The following is a 23,026-nucleotide window of genomic DNA, read 5'->3' as shown; positions in this document are numbered from 1 at the left end:
CAATTGCACCACCACAGAGAACAAAGATGGGACCTCAACGGAGGATGGGGATATATGTTGGATATGATTCTCCCACGATTATAAAATACTTTGAGTCAACTACGAGTGATTTATTTAAGCTCATGTATGCGGATTATCACTTTGATGAATCTGAACATCCAACATTAGGGGGGATAGCAATAAGCTGGTAAAAAAAAGATTACATGGAATCAAACATCCTTATCTTGGCAAGATCCTCAGACTCAAGAGTGTGATTTAGAAGTCCAAAAGATTATACATTTACAAAAGCTAGTTAATCAATTGCTAAATTCCTTTGCTGACTCGAAAAGAGTGACTAAGTCATATATACCAGCTGCTAATGCACCAATCAGAATTGATGTTCAAGAGGGACACAAGCAAGTTGCTACATAGTCTAGACAACGTTTGAAACGTGGTAGACCAATAGGTTCCAAAGATAAGAACCCTCGGAAAACTAAGAAAGGTGCAGAGAATGAAACCGAGGTTGTTGAAACCCTAGACACTACCGCGACCGTTCCTAAATCCCGAGACTTAACCACGGTCAATCCCAAAACCCTAATAGCGATCGCGGCCGATCATGAATGCTTAGATGCGGCCGGCCCTGATGTATCTAATACTGATTCTTGGGACGCCAAGATTCAAGGTACTGAAGGTCCTGATAATAATGAGATCTCAATAAACTATGTCTTATCTGGGATACAATAGAACAGATAGAATGTCGACATTGATGATATATTTGCATACAAAGTAGCACTTGAACTTATGGATTTGAATGAGGATCATGAACCCACGTCTATTTATGAGAGCACTCAACGATCAGATTGGATCAAATGGAAAGAAGCTATAAACGTGGAGTTAAACTCTATAAAGAAGAGAGATGTCTTTGGACCAATAATCCGGACACCTTATGATGTTAAAACCAGTCGGCCATAAGTGGGTCTTTGTGAGAAAGAGAAACGAACATGGTAATGTCGTTAGATATAAAATATAAAGCACTTGTTGCACAAGGATTCTCACAGAGACCAGGAATCGATTATGAGGAGACATACTCCCCTGTGGTGGATGCTACTACTTTTAGATTCCTGATAAGTCTGGCTATAAGAGAGCGGTTAATGGATATTGTAACTGCATACTTATATGGGCCACTGGATAATGAGATTTATATGAAAGTACCAGAGGGTATATATTTGAAAAACAAATCGAGTACTCGAGAACAACACTGTATAAAGTTGAATAAATCACTTTATGGATTGAAACAATCAGGCCGAATGTGGTACAATAGACTAAGTGAGTACTTAGTGAAAGAGGGATATAATAATGATCCGATCAGCCCTTGTATCTTTAAAGAAATTCGGCCAGGGCTTTGTAATCATAGCAGTGTATGTTGATGATTTGAATATCTTAGGAACCTCTGGAGAGATCTCCCAAACAGTTGAATTTCTTAAGAAAGAATTTGAGATGAAAGATCTAGGAAAAACGAAATTCTGTTTGGGATTACAGCTTGAGTACATTAAAGATGGAATCCTTGTGCATCAAATGGCATATACAGAAAAGGTACTAAAGAGATTTAATATGGCCGAGTCTCACCCGTTGCCGAGCCCCATGGTCGTGAGGTCCCTCGGCCTGGACACTGATCCGTTATGTCCTAAGATGGACGATAAAGATGTCCTTGGTCCTGAAGTGTCATATCTCAGTACCATAGGAGCTTTGATATATCTGGCTACTCACACGACCAGATATATGTTTTGCCGTGAATCTATTGTCTAGATTAAGCTTTTGTCAAACCCAAAGGCACTTGAACGGGATTAAACATGTTCTTCGTTACATGCAAGGAACGAAAGACTTGGGTTTATTCTATACTAACCAAACCAAAGAAGGTTTAGTTGCCTTTGCTGATGCAGGTTATCTTTCGGATCCACAGAATGCTCGACCACAGACAGGCTATGTTTTCACACATGGTGGAACGGCCATATCATGGCGTTCCATGAAGCAGACGATCGCGGCCACATCTTCAAACCATTCGGAGATATTGGCTAAACATGAGGCCAGCCACGAGTGTGTTTGGTTGAGGTCCATGACCCAACATGTACGAGTTGGTTGTGGGATGTCCAAAGGCAAGGACGCACCAACCATGATTTATGAGGACAATGCAGCATGCATTGCTCAGCTTAAGGACAACTACATCAAAGGAGACAGGACGAAGCACATCTTGCCTAAGTTCTTCTTCACGCATGAGCTACAGAAAACCGGCGAGGTCCAAGTGAGTTCCAGTGACAACTCAGCTGATCTATTTACCAAGTCTCTTCCTCCCTCGACGTTCAGGAAGCTCACGCATCAGATAGGGATGCGTAGACTGAAAGACCTTCAGTGATGTTCAGAACAGGGGGAGTAAAACGTGTTGTACTCTTTTTTCTTCACCATGGTTTTGTCCCATTGGGTTTTCCTGGTAAGGTTTTAGTGAAGCAACATCTAAAGCGTATTACAATCCCTGTATGGTTATGGCTTCCAAGGGGGAGTGTTATAAATCATATTGTGGATGGCCATAACTGGCCCGGTTCATAACCGGCCCAATGCTAGAGAGAGAGAGAGTCGACCGTGAGGAGAGAGAGGGAAGGAATCGGCATCTTGCCTTTTTCATTATTAGATTATGATTTGTAATCTTTCCATATTTGTATTTTTTTTTAGTCTTTTCATTATTCTATAACGGTATAATTCCCTATATATAAAAAGTTCCTATAGATTATATTTTCTAGTTTCACGACACTTATCTTCTTTATCATGTGGTTTTAAATCTGAAAGATGTATTGGTTTAAATCTATCTATTTTTTCTCATTAACAATTACTAGATTCATATTCTCGCACAGTGCACGGATTTTCAATTTTCAATTATTGTAATTATAATATATCTTTGAAATAACAAGTTAACACAAAAAGTTTCACACAAAAAAACATGAAAAGCTATAAAACTAATATTAAATAAACTTCTTCTTTGCTCACTGGTGTAATAAATAATTAGAGAATTATGAACAAGATCCTCCTAATCATCATCAAATCTTTACTTTTTACACCTAAACAGGCGTTTCAATCTTTGACTTTTGACCGAGCCAGTCAACATAAGGTAGAGGAAGAGGAAATTGTCATTCGTGACTGGCTTCTCAGAGCTGTTCCCTCCTCCACGGCATTAGAGCCATTATCTGCTGCAACGGTCACACGTTCACACCGAGGGCACATGGTTAAAACCGAGGCCGATACGGGCTTAAGAGCTCGCAGTTCTTCAACTTCTTTTTGTAGCTGTCGATTTTGCTCTTTCAGTGACCCAAACAATTTCTTTAGGTACTCACATTCCATCTCCGTATGCTTGAGCTTACTCCTATATAAACATTTGTTTGATCATACTTTTAAAGTTGCTTACGTCATTTATAGTTTCTAGGTATTATCCTGTAACAACCATATTTATCCATAGGCTGAAATATTTTAATGCATTCTTAACGAGGTTGGTGTTAAAAAAAATTTATTACTTGTGTGAGACTATTCAACCGACCTTTTCTATAATTATATGTTGGTGAACTATGTGTTCACATGTGATACTATATAAGTCATAAGTGATTATATTGCCTGATTGACACGTAAGATCACCTCGTCATAAATCATATTATTCTAGAAAATGATTCCTACTTTTGCTAATTCACAAGTTCTTCATATTGATACTTTTCCACATACTACCAAAATTTAGTTATACCAAGACTCAAAACTACAACAACGTTTTTACTGCAATGATATTTTACATATATATTTGGGAAGAAAAATATTTTGTAGTAAAAACGTTAAAAAATTTTAGTTATATTTTTATGAAACTAATTGAGAATAACGGTAGAACATGACAATTTTTATGAAACTGAAAATGGAAACATTTTGGTGCTCGGCAACCATCAAATTCAATTCATGCCCGGTTATGAACTCCATAAACAAACAGCCACGCAACATGGATACTATGCATGCACTCATGTACAAATGTACATATATACAAACACATTTATGTGCATATATATCATGAGTATATAGACATAAAGAGAAAAACATTGATAAAAATGTATGTGCACAGTGTGTAAGTTTATGTTTCATTAAAGAAAAATGTATACTACATGAACAAACATCATAATTGTAGACTGGCCAAAGATGGCTGAAAAAAAAAAACACATCATGCATTGTTTCGAACTTTGTCCCTTATGTTCCCCTAACGCTTTTTTTCTTGTTGATGCATTTATTAGATTCTATATATTAACTTTTAATCACGGGACATTTATATATAGACACGTACTCACATAAATAAGAGTACGGGCTTTTCATGTGTCGCATAAAATGCGTGATAACTATAGATGTGGGAATCAACGTTAAACACTTGGATAAAGAAAGATCATTTCCACTTTACTAGATTTTTCTAAAACTATTATTGTATATATGGTGAATGATTTTGAGAATCTAAGTAACGATCTCACACGATCTCTTTATATATAAATATTCTGTCAACGCATTCTCATTAATTAACATATATCCTGCAATCATAAAAAATCTAATTCCAACAAAACCCTTACACATAACACGCCTCACCGTAACAAATGATGCAATACATATGAAAGCGGTAGATTCAAGTACGTACCTTGCTCTTCGATTTTGAAACCACACCTCAACTTGCCTTTGACTAAGCTTCAGAAAAGTAGCCAATTCTTGTTTTTGTTTCTGTGGTTTCATCATCATCCAACCAAAACATAATCAGCCGACTTGATCATCATGAAAATATTACTCTCTCTCTCTCTCCTTTTCTTTTTCCATCTCTCTTTCTCCTTCTCTCAACGCAAACAAAACGTATACGGAACCATAAAGTTGTATGATATATATACTTACATGGGTTAAGGTATGGTTTTGTATGAAACTCTCTTCAAGAATATGCGATTGATCTTTGGTTAGACGGAGCTTTTTGCGCCGTCGGCCACCAGAGTTGCCGTCGTCGTCGTTGACATGCGGTGTTGCACTGATCATGATCCACTCACGATCTTTTTCCATCTTTGGAGTTTGATTTATGTCCAAATCTCTCACCATGTGATCACCTACCAAAACATATGATTTAGATCTTTTTCATTGGAATAACTGTTAAAAATCTACATCATACATATATAAAGATGATTTTAAAATTAATCTTTGGATCTTACTAGATGAAGGGAGTGAAGGAGAAGGAGAGAAGCTTGGGATTGATATTGTTAATTCTAAGAAGCTTGAATTAGGTGAGACGGCCATAGAGGAGGATGAGGAAAAGCTGGAATGATCAAATACAATCTGATGAAGAGAAATAGTTTTTTTTTGGAAGAGAAAAGGTAAAGTTGAAGTATTATATGATATTAGAAATGTAAGTGTGTGTATGTCTGTGTGTATATACACATGTGAAAGAACAAAAGAGAAAAAGCCAGACAAAGGAGAAAATTTTTGTTATAAAGCGTGGAATATGGAATAAGGAATTAAGCCTCACAGAATTATCAAATTTCAAAGAAAGTCCCAAAACACGACAAAGGATAAAAGTCCGAAGCTGGTCAATGAACCAAAAATTACTGAAAAAACAAATGGCAGTGTAAGATGAGATTTTTAAAGGAATTGAATTAAATAGAGGTGTATTTACGTGTAATTGGCGGAAGAAATGGGTTTGACTAGGGTTGCTAAGTCAAATCATATTCGTATGATCAATTATTACGTGTTTTACCAGTTTTAATTTCCGAGTTGTTGAATTCATTATGGCCTTGGGTGGGACAGTAACGGGTGGCCGAAGTGTTGTTTTGCGTTGAGCGTTACGAATACAATAATCTTAGAAAAAAAACGAGAATGGTCTAAGCTTAAAAGATCTTGTTATAAATGTCGTAGAACGTATAATTAACTAATACCGTATTAATTATAAAAAGTAGTACTATGATGTTTAATATCTGAAACCTAATCATGTACCATTTAAAACATAAATACATTTTTCTTGAAAGTTCCGAAAACTATAGTTTATATAATTATATTAAGGTAAATAGTGTAACATAGTTGAAAATAGTTTAAGCAAAAATAAAACATATATAGTTGAATATAGTTGATTATTTAACAAAAAAATATTACATAAGTATCACTGATTGGACGTCTGAGTTTATTCATGTGTCTCGCAAAGTATCTATACAAAATAGATTAGGTCTAGCTAACTTTAGGGAAATAAGCTAAAGACCCTAGTTGACCAATTACAATATCATATTCATTATTAAACATATTATCCTCAACATATATTTTTAATGAATAAAATTTAAAGATAGTCACTTTAAAAAACTGCATACAATGCAATAATATTACTATAACTAAATACTTTTTTTTTATAGCTAAATACATACTTTAGTCTTACAGATTATAAAGTTTTATTCTTAGCTTTAGAGATTTATATAATTTTTCAAATGGTAGATATATACTCCACGCATTGTGCGATAATTAACAAGTTATAGTTGGCATGCATGACTCCAGATTTCCCAAATGTCTATATTTATTGGTGGCCACTCTTCCAATACATCCATGCCTTTCGGCTTTTGCAATCAAAGTGGAGTTACACTGGGACCCATTAACTGTTTTTGTTTTATTTAACCGAACTTGGTTCGGTTTACTATTTCCCTCCGGTTCTATCAGATTATTTATTTCATCCTGGTTAAGATAATTGGTATGCAAGTGACAAGTATACAAGGGAAACAAATTTCCTAAACTAACATTAGCTCTAGCTTCAGAACTGATTTGAGTAGTATTGATTACTCTTCTTCCTATTTCTATGCTTAGCATCTGTAAGATGGAACAATCCCCTTTAGTATCAAAGCCTAATACTCTTTTATGGACCAAACTCTTACTGATTCACATGTACTATTGTTTATGCTCGTTGAAAGATCTAATACAGAGACGCAAAAGTATTGGTTCTCTAAAGATTACAAGCGACTTGTTTTGGTTCCATATATTGAAGATAGGAAGACACAAAGGTAACTAGTTATGTCGGCTGATTAATGAGTTCAGTGAAACAGTGGTTTCCCTGAACCAAGAATATGGCAGTAGTTCCACAGCTCCACAGCTACACGTGACATTAAGTAATATATAAAGGGTTAGGGTCAATCCACTAATCACCAATTGGTTTTAAAGTTGGAAGTCCATAATTAAACCTGAATCTAACATGGTATCAGAACCCAGATCCTAAATATCCTAAACTCATGAATAAAATTAAAATTAACTCTTCTGACCGGGTATAAAAGTCGCGATTAACCCTTCCAACCGGGTATAAAGGTTGTGTTAAACTCGCTTGACCGAGTATAAATGTCCTAAAGTTCCGAGATTTCTGGCCGATAAGAGCTATCATCTCGAGGAGAGGTATTAGGGATATATATCCCACATCGGGAATTCTAAAGAACATTAATTAATATATAAATGGTTAGGGTCAATCAACTAATCACCAATTGATTTTAAGTTGGAAGCCCATAATTAAACCCGAATCTAACATATATATTTGGTATCGTGGAACTACTGAAGAAGCTTATTGCAAGTCCCAACGCCAATGGCTGCAGCGAGATGCCAACCGACCAACAATCTAGACATCTTGTGTACGTTATCAGGGCCGGCCCTGGGCTAAAGCGGGTAAAGCCCTTGCTTTAGGCGCCAAAATTATGTTATATATTTTAGGGGTAGCCTGTTTGCTAAAAACAACAGTGGTGTAGTGGTTGGTGCTTTAACTTGTGTCACGGAGGTGGTGACTTCGATGCTACTCTCTTACATTTTTTAAAGGCTATGTATTTTATTGATAGGTACAGGGGCGGACCTAGGTTGTTGAAGGGTGGGACATGTGCCACATACTGACTATAGGAAAGTTATAAGTGATTAGTCGGTCGGTCCTTAGGTTAATTGGTGACTTGTTGAATCGATAGTCCCATTGGATAAGTGTTATTCTCCCACTCACCATCTCGTATTCTCCATGTTCTTTTTTTTTTAGCACCGAAACCCCATGTTCTTTTCTACTATCATTTTTTTCCTGTAGCCATATATATATTTATTTCTTTTAGTAAAAAATTTATTTTCAATGATTTATCAGTTATTAATTTATCAAACATTTTAGAATCTGATTTTATACAAAAAAATTCGAATTGTTTTTTATTAGTTACTTTTCCAAGGCTCAGAATTCAAAAAAAAAAAAAATACAAGTTTGAGTTTTCTTTTTGAATAAAAATTGCATAACTATAATTTTGTTATGTTTTATTTTCATTTTTGCTATATTATTTATTTGTGCCCCATATAAATATGTTGTCTAGATCCGCTCCTGGATGGGTATAAATTTTTTGGGCTTTAGGCACCACATGGTGCCGGACCGGGCATGTACGTTATGAGCAGTTTTCAAATCTGGATCCTTTAAGGCTCTTTTCGCAAATACTACCTCCATCATTCCGGTGTGAACAGCTGAACCAAGAGAGGCTGGAAGGGTAGAGCCAAAGCTGATGCAGCCATCAAGAACTTTGGATTCTCCTCTCTAAGAGCCCTTGATAGACACTGCACAATATAATAGTTAACAGTCATGTAAACTATACTATCGATGTATGTTCAATGCGTAAAGAAGTAAACGACTTACTACTGTCGCTGAGGCTATCATTGTGTAATCAGCCCATCGCAGGTACTTCCTCAACTTCTCTCTCGAAGAATGATACAAACTCGAGGCGATTCCGACTCCGATCAAGGAGTTTGCATACACCTTCATGTTCAGGTTTTTCCTATATATCACATATTTGGTTAGGACTCTTTGATTTGAAATCAGATGAAACAAGAAAGGACGATTACCTTGGGGTTTGCATACCGAGGAAAATGAAAGGGAGCGATATGATCACATTAGCAGCTGTTTCTAATAGACTCTGATCACCTGTCAATGTGTTAACACACATGGATTGAATATCAATCTTCAAAAAGAAAGAAAAAAGATACCTTGGATGCAGCAGTGGATAGGTCTTAGGCAGTGGCGGAGCCAGAAAAAAATTTCACCGGGGGCAAAATATAAAACATAATTTTATTCAAACTATCCAAAAAATTATCCCAAAAAAATATAGCATGTTATATAAATTCTATTGAAAATTTGTTGAAAGTTTACTTAAAATATTTACCGTAAAATATTTAGACAGACATGACCTGTGAAAATGAAGCTATAGCTTATGTTCAAAAAAAATTAATCTGTAGTCATTATTCATAATATCATATAAAATAAAATTAAAACAATTCTTATTAAACTGAATATAATTTAAACTTTAAAAGAAATTAAGCAAAAATGCATGTCTATTGAGTGATATTAGTAAACAATGAAAAAAAAAGATTTATTAGCCATTGTATTTAACGGACAAACCCAATTGTACGTAAAAATAATTAAATTAACTAAAACAGTGAACGAAAGAAAAAGTGATTGGGGCAAAATAATTACAATAAATGGGAAAAATATTAAATTGCCTTAACAATTTACATTAGGTGTAGTTGTTTCATGGGGGGCATCTGCCCCCTCCACCTTCAACGTACATCCGCCCCTGGTCTTAGGCATGGTTGTCTACGGAAGCAGTATGTTCTCATAAACGAAATTAATAAAGTGATTAGTTTAGCAGTAAATGATTTATATATAAAACTATTATATAAAATTAGTATATAATATACAATTATCTTATTTATGAATAATAAAGATATGTTATATTTATAATATATATGTATATTAATTTTTACAATTTTATTGAATATTTAGAGAGAAATTGCTCGAGCCTCGTATCCTTTTCTATGGATGAAGGTTTGCTTGTGGCGTGTGACAAGTGGAGAAGTGTGACAAGTGGAGAACATCGGATGATTGAATATTGGTTGATTTGGGATCGGGTTTTAAAGCAAAGGTTTGATGAGATGGTTTTTATAAGCTTGTAAATTATTTTCTTTCGTTTTTTGGTTAACAAAAATGGTTTGCGTTTTTAATAAAAAAATTTGTTTGATTTTATCGTTACCAAATTCTTTTGATCTGAATCATTAGGGAAATGCTCGTTTTCACAGAGTAATCAAATTGCTTGAGCCTCATATCCTTTTCTATGGATGAAGGTTTGCTTGTGGTGTGTGACAAGTAGAGAAAACCGGGTGATTGGAGGAGATAGGTTCGGATTTGGGATCGGGCTTTAAAGCAAGGGTTTGATGAGACGGTTTTTACAAGTTTGTAGGTTATTTTTTTTTCTTTTTTGGTTAACAAATCTGGTTTGAGTTTTTATTAAAAGTTTTGGTTTGAATTTATTGTTACGAAATTCTTTTGATCTGGATCATTAGGAATATTAAATCCAGGACCAAGGCATAACCCTCTTTTGTTTAGAATAAAACTCTGTTCTATTTTAATCAATGGCTATGGCTGGTATACAGAGTTAGCCAGTTTAATTTTAATTCATGATAACAAATGTTTGTATATCATTTTAATAGGAGTTTACATGTTTTAACAACTCAAGATATGATCATGTACAACTCTTTATTATCTAATTAGTACGAGACCTTCTGGGAATAAGTCCAAAAATAAATCTCATGCGAATTGGTTTCTTAGGCCCAAATAGACAATATCGTACTAATCGGATAATAAAAAGTTGTACATGGACCATTTTTTCCGCTTAGAATAGGTGTTACGAGTTATTTAAATTTAAATTACGAATTATTGAAATACAAATCTATGATAAAATAATTTTTTTTAAAAAGATTTGATACGTGCTACGCACGCTACCGGAGTAATGTATAAATATACAAGACACGCGTAGAGAGAGAGGAAACCCCTATTTTTTCAATTGCGGGAAGAGTTGGAGGGATGATGATGAGCGATCTTCCGCAGGAATTGGTTGGGGAGAAGATACTGACGAGGGTTCCGATAACATCACTGAAGGCGGTTCGATCTACTTGCAAAACATGGGACGCTATAACCAAAAGCTGGGTGGTTTTGGGTAAAGCAGCAGCAGCAGCAGGGCCGCAGCAACAGTTTCTGACGATGAATGGCAAGGTCTACTCTCTGAGGTTCCAAAGAAGAATTTGTTGATGTAGCTGTAAAGCAGGTAGATTTGCTTAATGAACTGGAGGTATCAAAGCTATATCACTGCGATGGGTTGGTGTTATGCGTGGGTAAGGACAACTCGGAGCTGGTGTTGTGGAACCCTTACCTGTGTCAAACAAGGTGGATCGGACCGAGAGAAAGTTTCCACATAACAGACAGGCACGCGATCGCGCAACCACAAAATCTTGAGGTTTGTGAATAATTTCATTAAAAACATGAACAAAATCGAGGTGGGGTTCGAAATATATGAAATTAGGTCTAATTCATGGAGGGTCCTCGAGGAGGTGAATCCCGAGGGGTCGATAGATACACATCAGCTAGGCGTGTCTATCAAGGGAAACACCTACTTTTTTGCTCATCGTGATATAAAAAACCATGGTAGATATGCTTTTGGATCCAGAGAGGAAGTTTTCTTACTCTGTTTTGATTTTACCAAAGAGAGGTTTGGACCGCGCCTGCCTCTTCCTTTTGACTCTTTCGATGGTTTCAATGATGACCTTGTGACCCTCTCAAGCTTCCTTAGAGGAGGTGATGATGAGCAGCTTGCGGTCCTGTTTGGTGGTTTTGAATCTGGCTTTTTTGAGATTTGGGTTACCCTTACTGTCGAGCCCAACCGTGCGTCCTGGAGCAGATTTTTGCGAATGGAACCGGGGCCCTTCTCGAGCAACGGTTTTAAGCTCTATTCCTCACTTTCTGGTGGGAGCTTCTTTGTCGATGAGGAAAACAAATTTGCTGTCTTGTTTGAACTGTTTGGACTAAACAGAACCAAGACTGCTCACAAGGCTTTTGTGTTTGGACAAGACGGCTACTTCAAAACCTCCGTCAACCTCGGAGAAGCTCTCATACTCGAACACCAACACCGTAAAGCAGCTCGTCCCCCACTTGTTTGCTCTTATCGTCCAAGCTTAGTGCAAGTCAAGCATCCTCTTGAAACGCATGTCTCGCCTTCACAAAAGTAAACACATGTCTCCCTACCTGCTCAGAGATCAAGTGTAAGTTTTTATTATAAGATTCAGTTTGAGAATTGCCGTTATACACAACTAGTACCTATTCTTACAGAAACAGAATGTTTGATTTTCACAATTTTACAGGTTAAATTGAGGAAGTTAGTCTGAGCTGTGGAGGGAGGTCTTTACTTTTGTTTTATCTTGGTTGTAAAATCTCTTCTATCTTTTGTCTCAAGACTGTTTTATCGAGCTCTTCTTTGTCACACTTGTTTTCTAAGACTATTATTTTATGCTTATGTTTAAGCTCTTGTGTTTTTGACATTACCCCCTATGCTTTCATTGTCTATCTTGTGTTTATGCTTTTGTGTTTAACCTCTTTTGTTTTCATTGTCATATCCTAAATCCTACAGCGTACTGACCAATCATATTTAGAAATTTAACTGGGTGTGTATCCATTCTCCATCATTTATGTGAATTTTAAAATGATAACTTAACTTTTGTTAGACTCCTTTTATTACTACCCACACTCCTAGGTTTTGAGTCTTCCAAATACACTGTAAATTAAAAAAAAATTTATTAGTTTTGAGTTTTTTTTTTTACTCATTCAAACAAGGAAAAAAGTAGAGTAGTCAATCGAAATGCATAGAAAGTGGTTAGGGTCTAAGAACTGTTTTTTTTTTAATTCAGATCAGATCGGTTCGGATCTAGGGGGATTCGGATTAGCTTTCTATTTTATGAAATCCAAAACATAACCAAATTACAATATAATTCAGTTTGGTTTGCGTTCAAAACCAAAACCGATAAAAAACAAAACCCAAGTTAACCTAAAACTGAAAAATATTTGAGTATTTTTTTAAATTCGGTTTTGTAAATTAGTATTTTAGGTTTCAGCCATTCAATTTTCGACTAGGTTTCGATTTTTCGGGTTTAGAAAAAATAGAACCGTTCAAGTTTTTGTAAATTTTAGTTTGGTTTTGCTTTTTTCAAGACAATATGCCCAGGGAAACACATCTTCGTACTTCCTAAACTAGCCTAGTCAGAACTGATTTCAGTAGTATTGAGTTCTCCTCTTTCCATTTCTATGCTTAGCGTTTGTAAGATGGAACGTTTCCATTTGGTATCTAAGCTTAATACTCTTTCATGGATCCAGCTCTTATTGATTCAATTGTACTATTGTTTATGCTCGTTGAAAGATCTAAGACAGAGACGCACATGTAATGTACTGGTTCTCTAAAAATTACAAGCTACTTTCAATGTATCCAAGAAAGAAAACAAAAGTACTGGCTCTCTAAAGATTACAAGCACTTGTTTTGGTTCCATACATATACATTGAAGATAAGATCACTACAAAGGTAACTTAGCTATGTCGGCTGATTAATGAGCTCAGTGAAACCGTGGTTTCTCTGAACCAAGAATGTGGCAGTAGTTCCACAACTACTCAATATATATTTGGTATTGTGGAACTACTGAAGAAGCTTATTGCAAGTCCCAACGCCAATGGCTGCAGCGAGATGCCAACCGGCGTGAATGAATGGTGTTTCAGGGAAAAGATCGTCAGCTATGAACAAAGCCCCACCCAACAATGTAGACATCTTGTGTACGTTATGAGCCGTTTTCAAATCTGGATCCTTTAAGGCTCTTTTCGCAAATGCTACCTCCATCATTCCGGTGTGAACAGCTGAAACCACGAGAGGCTGGAAGGGTAGAGCCAAAGCTGATGCAGCCATCAAGAACTTTGGATTCTCTTCCCTAAGAGCCCTTGATAGACACTTCACAATATAAAGGTTACAGTCATGTAAGCTGTGTACCATCCATGTATGTTCGTAAAGAAGTGAAAGACTTACTACTGTGGCTGTGGCTATCATTGTGTAATCAGCCCAACGCAGATACTTCCTCAACTTCCCTCTCGAAGAATGATACAAACTCGACGCGACTCCAACTCCGATTAAGGAGTTTGCATACACCTTCATGTTCAGGTTTTTCCTATATATCGCAATTTTTCTCCATATTGGTTACTTTTACAGGAATAGTATACGATTTCTTTGATCTGAAATTATATGGAACAAGAAAGAATGATTTACCTTGGGGTCTGCATACCGAGGAAAATGAAAGGAAGCGATGTGATCACATTAGCAGCTGTTTCTAAGAGACTCTGATCACCTGTCAATGGGTTATAAAACACACATGGATTGAATATGAAAAGGTGGATACAACTTATTGGTCTGCAGAGGGAAAGGAAAGAAAAAGATGAAAAGATACCGTGGATGCAGCAGTGGATAGGTCTCAGGCATGGTGGTCTTTGTTGCCAGACACGTCTGCAGAAGATAAAATAATAAGAGCAAAGGAATCAAACATCTAACCTCGGACACAGTGAACAAACATTTCCTTAACATCTCAATATGTTAACGATTTATTATTTAGCCGATAAACTTACTCAATGAATAGACTCTGCTTTGTTCTTGCATCTGAGGATTGAAAGCTAGATACTTGGCTGATACCCTCGAATGCGAAAGGCGAATGGGACACCACATGAACCCCATGGAGACCCTCAAGGGATTTGCTAGTCTTGGATACGCTTTGAGGGCTCATGTGGAAAAAAAATTCAAGATCACAACACAAAAAATCTCTGCTAGCCAGCAAAAACAACTTGCTGGTCTAGCCTTGGCTTGTTGCTACCGCTGGATTCAGCTGTTGGCTGCTGCTCTGATCACCACAAGAACCCAAAAAAAAAAGAGAAAAAAACACATTCGTTTTTTAGGTAAATTGAAAATTGATTGGAATCAAACACATTCATCACTGAATCAACAAGATTAACAGATTGTTGGTTGATCTGTTAATCTTGAAACTGTATTTTGCCAGATAGAAATTAGGTTTTTGCCACCTAAATTTAGAATACTCAATTGTCACCAGCTTTTTTCAGCTAACAAGTTCAGTAGTTCATGGATTATGGATTTGGATTCATCGAAAATTGATCAGTAAAGCATGCACAGATTCAAAATCGAAATCATCTATGACAAATTAATCTCCAAATCAATACGAATCGAGCAAGTTCGATTATACAACTGTTCCCGGAGAAAAAAAAGAGACGACGCAAAGTCCGATATAGAGTCAGCAATACAAGACAGATTCAGCTCAGCTAGAGAGGAACAAGCGATAGATTTTGAGAGCAGAGAAACAAACCTTTGCGATCGTATCCTCAAAACAAAAAAACAAAAAACAAAACGCGGATGATAGTTGTTGTAACAGAGAGAAAAGCTGGGAGGAAGGTGACAGCGAGAGAGAGATGAGTCACGAATCTTCTTCTTTGACTCCAAAGGGCATATTCTCTTCCTCTTTCCCTCAAATCATATAACAGTCGGCTGGTTCTCGTACCGGATCCCGGTTTAATTCGTTCCAATTTATAGTCTTGAGATATTATTGGGTCGAACATGGGCTGGGCTTAGTGTTGCTGCTCTACTGGGCTGAGGCGAATTGTATTTTACATTCATGTATTCTACGTGCAACATACAATCAAATATGATAACTCTGTGCAATTATCATAGAAAAGTTATATGGTGAAAATATATATGTTTTTACATGCAAATTTATGTATTATAAATGTTTTTTTTTGTTTAGTTAGAGTTCAAATAATATAGGATAAACGCATATAGATGTTGTGTAAGAACTTTCCGACGTATCTACAAAATTACAAAAACAATTATACTACACCGGAAGAAGTTTGATAGTAGTACTATACCGGATGAAATTAATTAGTATATTTATTTTAAAAAATTAGTATCTATATTTATTAATTCTACGCCCAATTAAGAAACAGAGCTGGGGACCTAGCTACTTGTGTGCCGAAATTAACAAGAACACACATTCTTATGAAATTAATTACTCCTACTTAGGTTTAACGAATGGGGCATTATGAACGAATATCTTTGACCGATACTTATAGCTAGAGAATCTTTGGGACTTCTATAAAGGTAGCGTCGTAATTAAGACCGTTATATGTCTCAATAATACATTTATACGAGTGTGTTTATAGTCAAGAATTAAATGTAACAAAATATTTTAATCTCGTTTACACAATTCCCTATGAGTTTCTAACGTTATTGGGTCTCCGTTGGTTGACAAAACAAACCCGGTCTTAAAAATTCAAGTTTCCGTCATGTTTTCAATCTTCATTATGTCGGCTCACGATGTGTTATTTCTTTCTGAAACTCTTTAACCGATTTTGTCTTGCCCTTTTCTTGAGATGACATTTGATTTTTTTATCTTAATCATTGCATGCGTTTCATATATTGAATGACTTTTTTGGCTTAAATCATATATAGAATGTCACTGATTCATTTTTAACAAAAACACACACCGTAACAAAACTACGATAACCCAAGTGATGGCCTCTAGGGTTAATTTCCTTCGATCGTTATAGTTTTTTTTGGGTAAAATGTTAAGAAGATCGTTATAGTTGTGTGTAGGCTACTTGGTCTTGGACTTCGGCATGAGTGATTACTGTTGTGGACTTTGCAAAGTTTTGTTTGGCAAGGAGTTTTGAACACTTATGACTTATGAGATTGATCTAGCGGTGCCAAATCTAGAAGAAAAAAAAACGATTATGAACATTTATTGACGTGACTGCGTATGAAGAGGGGAACGGTAAGGAAAAGATGCAGAAAGCAATTAAGAAGAAGGACAGTGTCACAGACTCACAGCCATGGCCTGACCATTTCTCTTCTCCATACGTATGATTTATACATATTAATTGATATTACCCTGGTGTCATTCAATCCCGCTATTTTCTCCATTTACTAGACATAAATGTTAAACCTGTAGAAGAAAATGCTAGTAGATAATAGTATAATAGTATAATACTAATGAATGATGCGACAAAATTTTAAAATAGTTCAAATAGAATCTAGTCAGAGAGAAATTATGGATGCTATGAATAAAGTCATAAACTATTTCTTTGATCATGTATTAACTTTTTTTCACATTCTTTTTTCACTGAACGTGAACATTTCTGGAAGAGGTTTCGCTTCTTTTTCCTTTTCTTTTTAATCAGCGTGGGTAGTAAAACTCACATTTAATCTGTACGAATATTTTATATATATGGTTAAAACTTTAGTTGATATCAAAAGAATAATGACTATAATCCAATTATACTATCGCATTTGAACCGTTAGATAGGTCCAGTTTTTGTTCCTTAGTATCACGTTCTATGGTGGCAATGTTCCTCGAGACCTAGTTTGTAAATGGTTTGTATGAAGATTTCAAATTAAACATTTTCCATACAAAAAACTACTTTGATATACATATGTATTGTTGAGTTTTCTAGTTGAACATAATAGTGGTAACGAAGCTTGAGATGGAGGATCTTTCGGTCGCTTTGCAGATTTGTCAAATGAATAGTCATGATGAGCAGTTGCTTGATCTAATCACTGTATAAGAGATAATTATTCATACTAACTCATTTGCTAGCTAGGGGGTAGGTGTTGAATAAAAAAGGATTTATGAAGGCAGATGTGAAAAATTAATACGAGACTTAGAACGTCCAAGGAGGAAATTTTATAACTCCAAATATAGAGTTTCACTCTTCAAAATTTCAAATTTGAAGTTTCATCTTTTTATTTACATTTTGGTCCTTACAATTATATATCATATTTATAATTCTTAAATATTTTTTTGTTTATTGTTTTAATCCTTAAAACTTTCATATCCCATAAATATTTCAAATTTGTTTTATAAATTTAAGTTTTACACATGAAATTAAATAAAAATTTTAAAACAAGATTTATAATATTTTAAAACTAGAATTAAACAACAAGAATATTACAAAAACCCATAATAACTTATTAAAAAGACACATGAAGACATAATTATTACTCAAATTTAAATATTATAACAACACTAATAGTCTGGTAAATTTGCTCCAGAACCTCCCAAATCTCTAAAATATTGTCCAAACAAATTTTGTGTAACCGAAGATGATTGTTGCTGTTGCTCTTGACGCCTTTTTCGTACGATTCTTTCTTGTTCAGATCGAATGTATTCACGAATATTAACATCATCGATAGAAGCTAAGTTTTTTAGCAATATTTTATTTTCCTCTTTTACTTCTTTAAAATCTAACTTTTTTGCTTCATTTTGCAGTCGCAATTCAATCATCTGGCGACTTTTTTCCATGCTTGTTGTACTTTCGTTTATAAGATCAATGATTTTTTCGTTTGATGATATCAAACTATCAGCGGCCATATTATGAGGATATCCGATTTCAACAATTTTTGGCTCGTAATCTACAAATAAAAAATAAAAAGAATTATTTCTTAATTCGAAATGCACTAGTTGATCATATATGAGAGCACTACGGAAATAATTTTATGGAATAATATAGTATTTGCTTGCAGTTTAATATTTAATTATGTACTTTTATTTATAATTTTATATTTTAGTGTAAGATTTTTAATTAATATTTCTGCAATATTAATATATATGTACTAGTTATTTATAGAATTTTTATGAATTTACATCAACTGTGACAAATATAAGAACTATAGCGTAAAATATAAATAATTTTGAAGTTAGGTTTAAAGTTTTAATTTCGGAGAAGAACACATTGAAACTTCAAATATAGAATTTTAGAAATTTCAAAATAGAGTTTATTTTTGGAGATGCTATTAAAAAGCTAAAAACTCAAAATAACGAATAACACACTTATTGTGTTATGATGATTATATTAAACACAGCAACATTATACCCGCTGGTTAGTACTTAACCAATTCAATTGTTTTCTTTATATATGTAGATCATATGATAATTTAATCTCCTTTATAAGAAAACAAACTAAAAACACCATATTTTACTAACATTTCAAGGGAAAATGAAATCTAAGGAATAAGTGGTGAGTAACCTTTAAAGTTTAAACTCTTAATACTAATATTATATAGTTCCACATACCCGAACTAAGCCCTACACAAAAAGCTAAAATGTTTATATGCTCCATGAGATACAAAAAGAGGACTCTACCTTACAAAATCTATGACATTCTTGATTTTACACTAAGGGTACCTCTGCATCGCGATTAGTGTTTCACGTTTGCGTCTTGCTTGTAGCCTTCGTAGGGTGGGTATGGGAGGGTAATGGATAATAATAGCAACACGTAAAAGTTAGTTGTGGAGAGGATTGGGACCGGTGTGAACTACTCTCTTGTCGTCTCCATAAATGTTATCTTCTATATTCAAATCCCAACGAAACGGCGCCGCTGCATACACCAGAGTCTTTCTCGGCGGCGACGAGACGAAGTGACGACGAGAATCAACAGAAGCTGATGATGAGGACAAGCATATCTGAAACATGACAACTAAGAAGAAGAAGAAATATTTGATGGTCATGTCCCATCTTCTATTTTTGCTTCCGTGTCTCTCTCTTCGTACCAACACGTGAGTCATCTCAGAGAAGCCACAAAACAGAAGAACACGAAAACAAACAAATAACCTGGAACAGTTGAAGTCAAATGAAGCTGGAGACTTCTTCCAAAGCAAAGACAGATGAGAGAAGCTAGAATAAAAATGGTTCTTGGAATTCAACTTTTTGTCCTGTGGGTAAATATAAGACTTTGACTTGGTTATAGTTTGGTTTATTTTCGTGGTGGGTCTTCGGATCCTTCTAAGATCTGCACTGTTCTTTCCTCTAAAAGGTAAAAGCTTTTACAAGAATTCTCTATTTGTCTCGGAAGTCGTAAGCAAAGAGAGAGAGAGTGTTGTGTGTGTGGTTAGGTCTGTGGAAGAAAGTACGACAGTCGGTATTAATAACGGCTGTCACTTCTATGCGTTTATTCGAGGGAAGAGTCTTCGAAAGCACCCTCTTCTTTTTACCGTTTCTTCTTCATTTTTTTATATTTTCTTTTTCTTTCAAAACATAGCTAATTTCATAAAAATGAACTTTGACGTACTAATAATTGTAATTAGGGTTTCTTGGAGGCATGGGTTGTATTTATAAGAGTTATTCTTGCGTTCACTTCTTAGATTGCACCAGCCAATAGGATTTCATTATTTCAAATTCGATATCTTTTAAAAAATGAAACAAAATATTATCAAATTAAATTATGTTTTTAAAATAAAAAAGTAAAAAAAAAATAGCAGCTACAGGAAAAAAAATTAAAAAATCTTTTTAACGTCGTCAAAACATAAACCCTAAATCCTAATCCATAAACCCTAAATCCTAAATCCTAAACCCTAAACCCTTGGGTAAACCTAAACCCTTGGGTAAACCTTAAACCCTTGGGTAAACTCTAAACCCTTGGGTAAACCCTAAACCCTTGGATAAATTTTAAACTCTAAATAAAAACACTAAACCCTAAAACTATAAACCCTAAACCCTTGAGTGTTTTAGTGTTTAATGATTTTGATTTAGAGTTTAAGATTTATCTTAAAGTTTAAGATTTATCCTAGAGTTTAGGGTTTACCCAAGGGTTTAGGGTTTAGGATTTAGGGTTTAGGGATTAGGATTTAGGGTTTAATTTTTTGTTGACGACGTTAAAAATACTTTTTTTTTTTGTAATTACTACTATTTTTTTTTTTTTATCTTTTAATTTTAAAAATATATTATAATTTGACAATATTTTGTTTCTTTTTTTAAAAGATATTGAATATGAAATAACACAATCCTATTGGATGGTGAACCTAGAGGTTCTTCATATCCTATAGGGTGAACCCAAGAATAAGTCTATGTATAATGTTCTTTGGAGGCATAGAATTTATGTGTTAAAAGCAAATTAAACAGGTCCCTGTGTTTTTAATAAATTTATATTTTAGTACCCTACCCTTTTACTGGTTTTGCCCTCAAATCTCCTGTATATTAATTGATGAACAGTCGAAAAGATGTAATTTCAATTTTATAATAATTAAAATATATTAATTGATGAACATTCGAAAAGATGGAACTTCAATTTTATAATAATTAAAAAAGACTCATTGCTTATGTGTCAATCAATTATGTAGTTAATTAATCATATGTGTTAGTCTCACATTAAAATTGAAAAACATGTTGGTTCAATTCGATTTTTATATCTCACTAGAAAAATTTAGAACATAACTTAGGTTCACCCCATAGGGTAAACATTTAAATTAACCCCACCATTTATGACCAATCAAATTGACACATAAATTATTAATTAAAAAATATTAAATTAAATAAAAAATAGCTACAAAAAATAAAAACGCTAATTTTAACGACGCTAACGCTTCCAACTAAACCCTAAACCCTAAATCTTAAATTCTAAACCCTATACCCTAAATTCTAAACCCAAATCCAAACCCTATACCCTAAACCCTAATCCTATACCCTAAACCCAAATTATATACCCAGAACCCAAAAACTAGACTATAAACCAAAACTCTATACCCTTAACCAAGTCCTAGACCATAAACCCAAACCGTAAAACTTAAACCCAAATTATATATCCTAAACCCAAAACATTAACTATAAGTCCAAATGGTAAATCCTAAACCCAAACCGTAAATCCTAAGCCCAAAACCTATACCCTAAACCCAAATCCTAGACCTAAAACCCAAATGGTAAACCCTAAATTCAAACCCCAAACTTAGATGCTATAGGGTTTGGGTTAAGGTTTACGGTTTGGGTTTAGAGTCTAAGACTTGGGTTTAGGGTATAAGATTTAGGTTTATAGTCTATTTTTTGGGTTTAAAGTATATAATTTGGGTTTAGGGTCTAGGATTAGGGTTTAGGGTCTGGGATTAGAGTTTAAGGTTTACGGTTTTGGGTTTATGGTGTAGGACTTGGGTTTATAGTATAGGATTAGGGTTTGGGGTATAGAGTTTGGGTTTAAGGGTTTGGATTTGGGTTTAGAATTTAGGGTATATGGTTTAGAATTTAAGATTTAAGGTTTAAGGTTTAGCTGGAAGCGTTAGCGTCGTTAAAATTAGCGTTTTTTATTTTTTGTAGCTATTTTTTTGTTTAATTTAATGTTTTTTTAATTAATAATTTATGTGTCACTTTGATTTGTCATAAAGGATATGGTGAATTTAAAGGTTCACCCCCTAAGTTCTGTCCAAACATTTAATACCAACTATATGATATCATATGATATTAACTAAAGCAAGGAGACTATTTATTATATATATATTATTTCCTTAAATAAAACCTACGGAATTACCTAATGTGATTATAATATATATAGTAATTAATGATTTTAAATAATGAAGATTTGCTAATAATTTGTATGCTTTCTATCTTGTTTAATTTTGTACTATTAAAATAAATTGCACAATTACATTAATCATATATTAGAAATTTAGATTTTTTTGTATATGTTGTATTTTGAATTTTTCAAAACGAGTATAAATTACTGAAACTGTTAAAAGTCTCACATAAACTTTTGTGATCAATGTTTAAATTTTACAATGATAATAAAATCATATAAATAAATAATTTTGTGTTTATGTTAATATATACACACTTCATATCATTTAAATTTAATTATATATCATATACAATAGATAAGATTGATTGTTTTGATTTATTTATTCTAAAATGGTTGCGAATAAACAAGAACGATTATTTGATTTATATGTTCAAGCCAATTTATTACATAATAGTAACTGTTTTCTTAGTTATTTAATATATAATTATTATTTTATTATTTCATATTATGCTGAAAAATATAAAATAAGTATTTATTCTGCACAAGGCATATATCTTAACCTAAGTATGTATCTCTTTAATAATTTTGAATCTTAAACATTCTTAAATCTCATGCCAAAATAAAAGAAAGAAATGAGAATAAACTCAAAAATCAATATTTATATCGAGCAATAACCAAAATGACACAAAAAGGAAAAAAATATCGAAGATAGATAGGATTGGCACGTGAACGTAACCTTCTTATAACCATAATTAACTTTTTAATTGCTAAATCATGATATAAAACCGAGATGGAATAGTT

At 34.1% G+C, this 23,026-nt stretch overlaps 3 protein-coding genes and 2 pseudogenes across 3 annotated transcripts; 1 reads left to right on the top strand and 4 right to left on the bottom strand.

Annotated features, from left to right (window-relative positions):
- Positions 1-2,941: 2,941 nt before the first annotated feature.
- On the bottom strand, positions 2,942-5,506 carry LOC106298872 (homeobox-leucine zipper protein ATHB-X-like). The gene is made up of 4 exons (XM_013735003.1): positions 5,226-5,506; positions 4,921-5,123; positions 4,676-4,755; positions 2,942-3,388 (listed from the first exon to the last, which is right to left on the bottom strand). Exons 1-4 carry the CDS (start codon positions 5,308-5,310, stop codon positions 3,127-3,129), a joined length of 630 nt encoding a protein of 209 aa, XP_013590457.1. The 5' UTR covers positions 5,311-5,506; the 3' UTR covers positions 2,942-3,126.
- A 2,850-nt stretch (positions 5,507-8,356) lies between these two features.
- On the bottom strand, positions 8,357-9,067 carry LOC106298099 (annotated as a pseudogene).
- A 1,827-nt stretch (positions 9,068-10,894) lies between these two features.
- On the top strand, positions 10,895-12,242 carry LOC106298098 (annotated as a pseudogene).
- Positions 12,243-13,273: 1,031 nt separating this feature from the next.
- Positions 13,274-15,435, bottom strand: LOC106296592. The gene is made up of 6 exons (XM_013732763.1): positions 15,262-15,435; positions 14,516-14,784; positions 14,341-14,396; positions 14,163-14,241; positions 13,926-14,064; positions 13,274-13,850 (listed from the first exon to the last, which is right to left on the bottom strand). Exons 2-6 carry the CDS (start codon positions 14,668-14,670, stop codon positions 13,545-13,547), a joined length of 735 nt encoding a protein of 244 aa, XP_013588217.1. The 5' UTR covers positions 14,671-14,784; positions 15,262-15,435; the 3' UTR covers positions 13,274-13,544.
- A 3,496-nt stretch (positions 15,436-18,931) lies between these two features.
- LOC106299051 (CLAVATA3/ESR (CLE)-related protein 17) lies at positions 18,932-20,036 on the bottom strand. The gene has a single exon (XM_013735184.1). The coding sequence runs from the start codon at positions 19,509-19,511 to the stop codon at positions 19,230-19,232; it is 282 nt and encodes a 93-aa protein (XP_013590638.1). The 5' UTR covers positions 19,512-20,036; the 3' UTR covers positions 18,932-19,229.
- Between the last annotated feature and the right edge of the window lie 2,990 nt (positions 20,037-23,026).

This window comes from Brassica oleracea, chromosome C6, assembly GCF_000695525.1.
Source record: "Brassica oleracea var. oleracea cultivar TO1000 chromosome C6, BOL, whole genome shotgun sequence".
In the NCBI taxonomy this organism is placed as follows: domain Eukaryota; kingdom Viridiplantae; phylum Streptophyta; class Magnoliopsida; order Brassicales; family Brassicaceae; genus Brassica; species Brassica oleracea.
The sequence above is the reverse complement of the archived record's forward strand: the minus strand, read 5'-3'. Positions and strand labels throughout refer to the sequence as shown.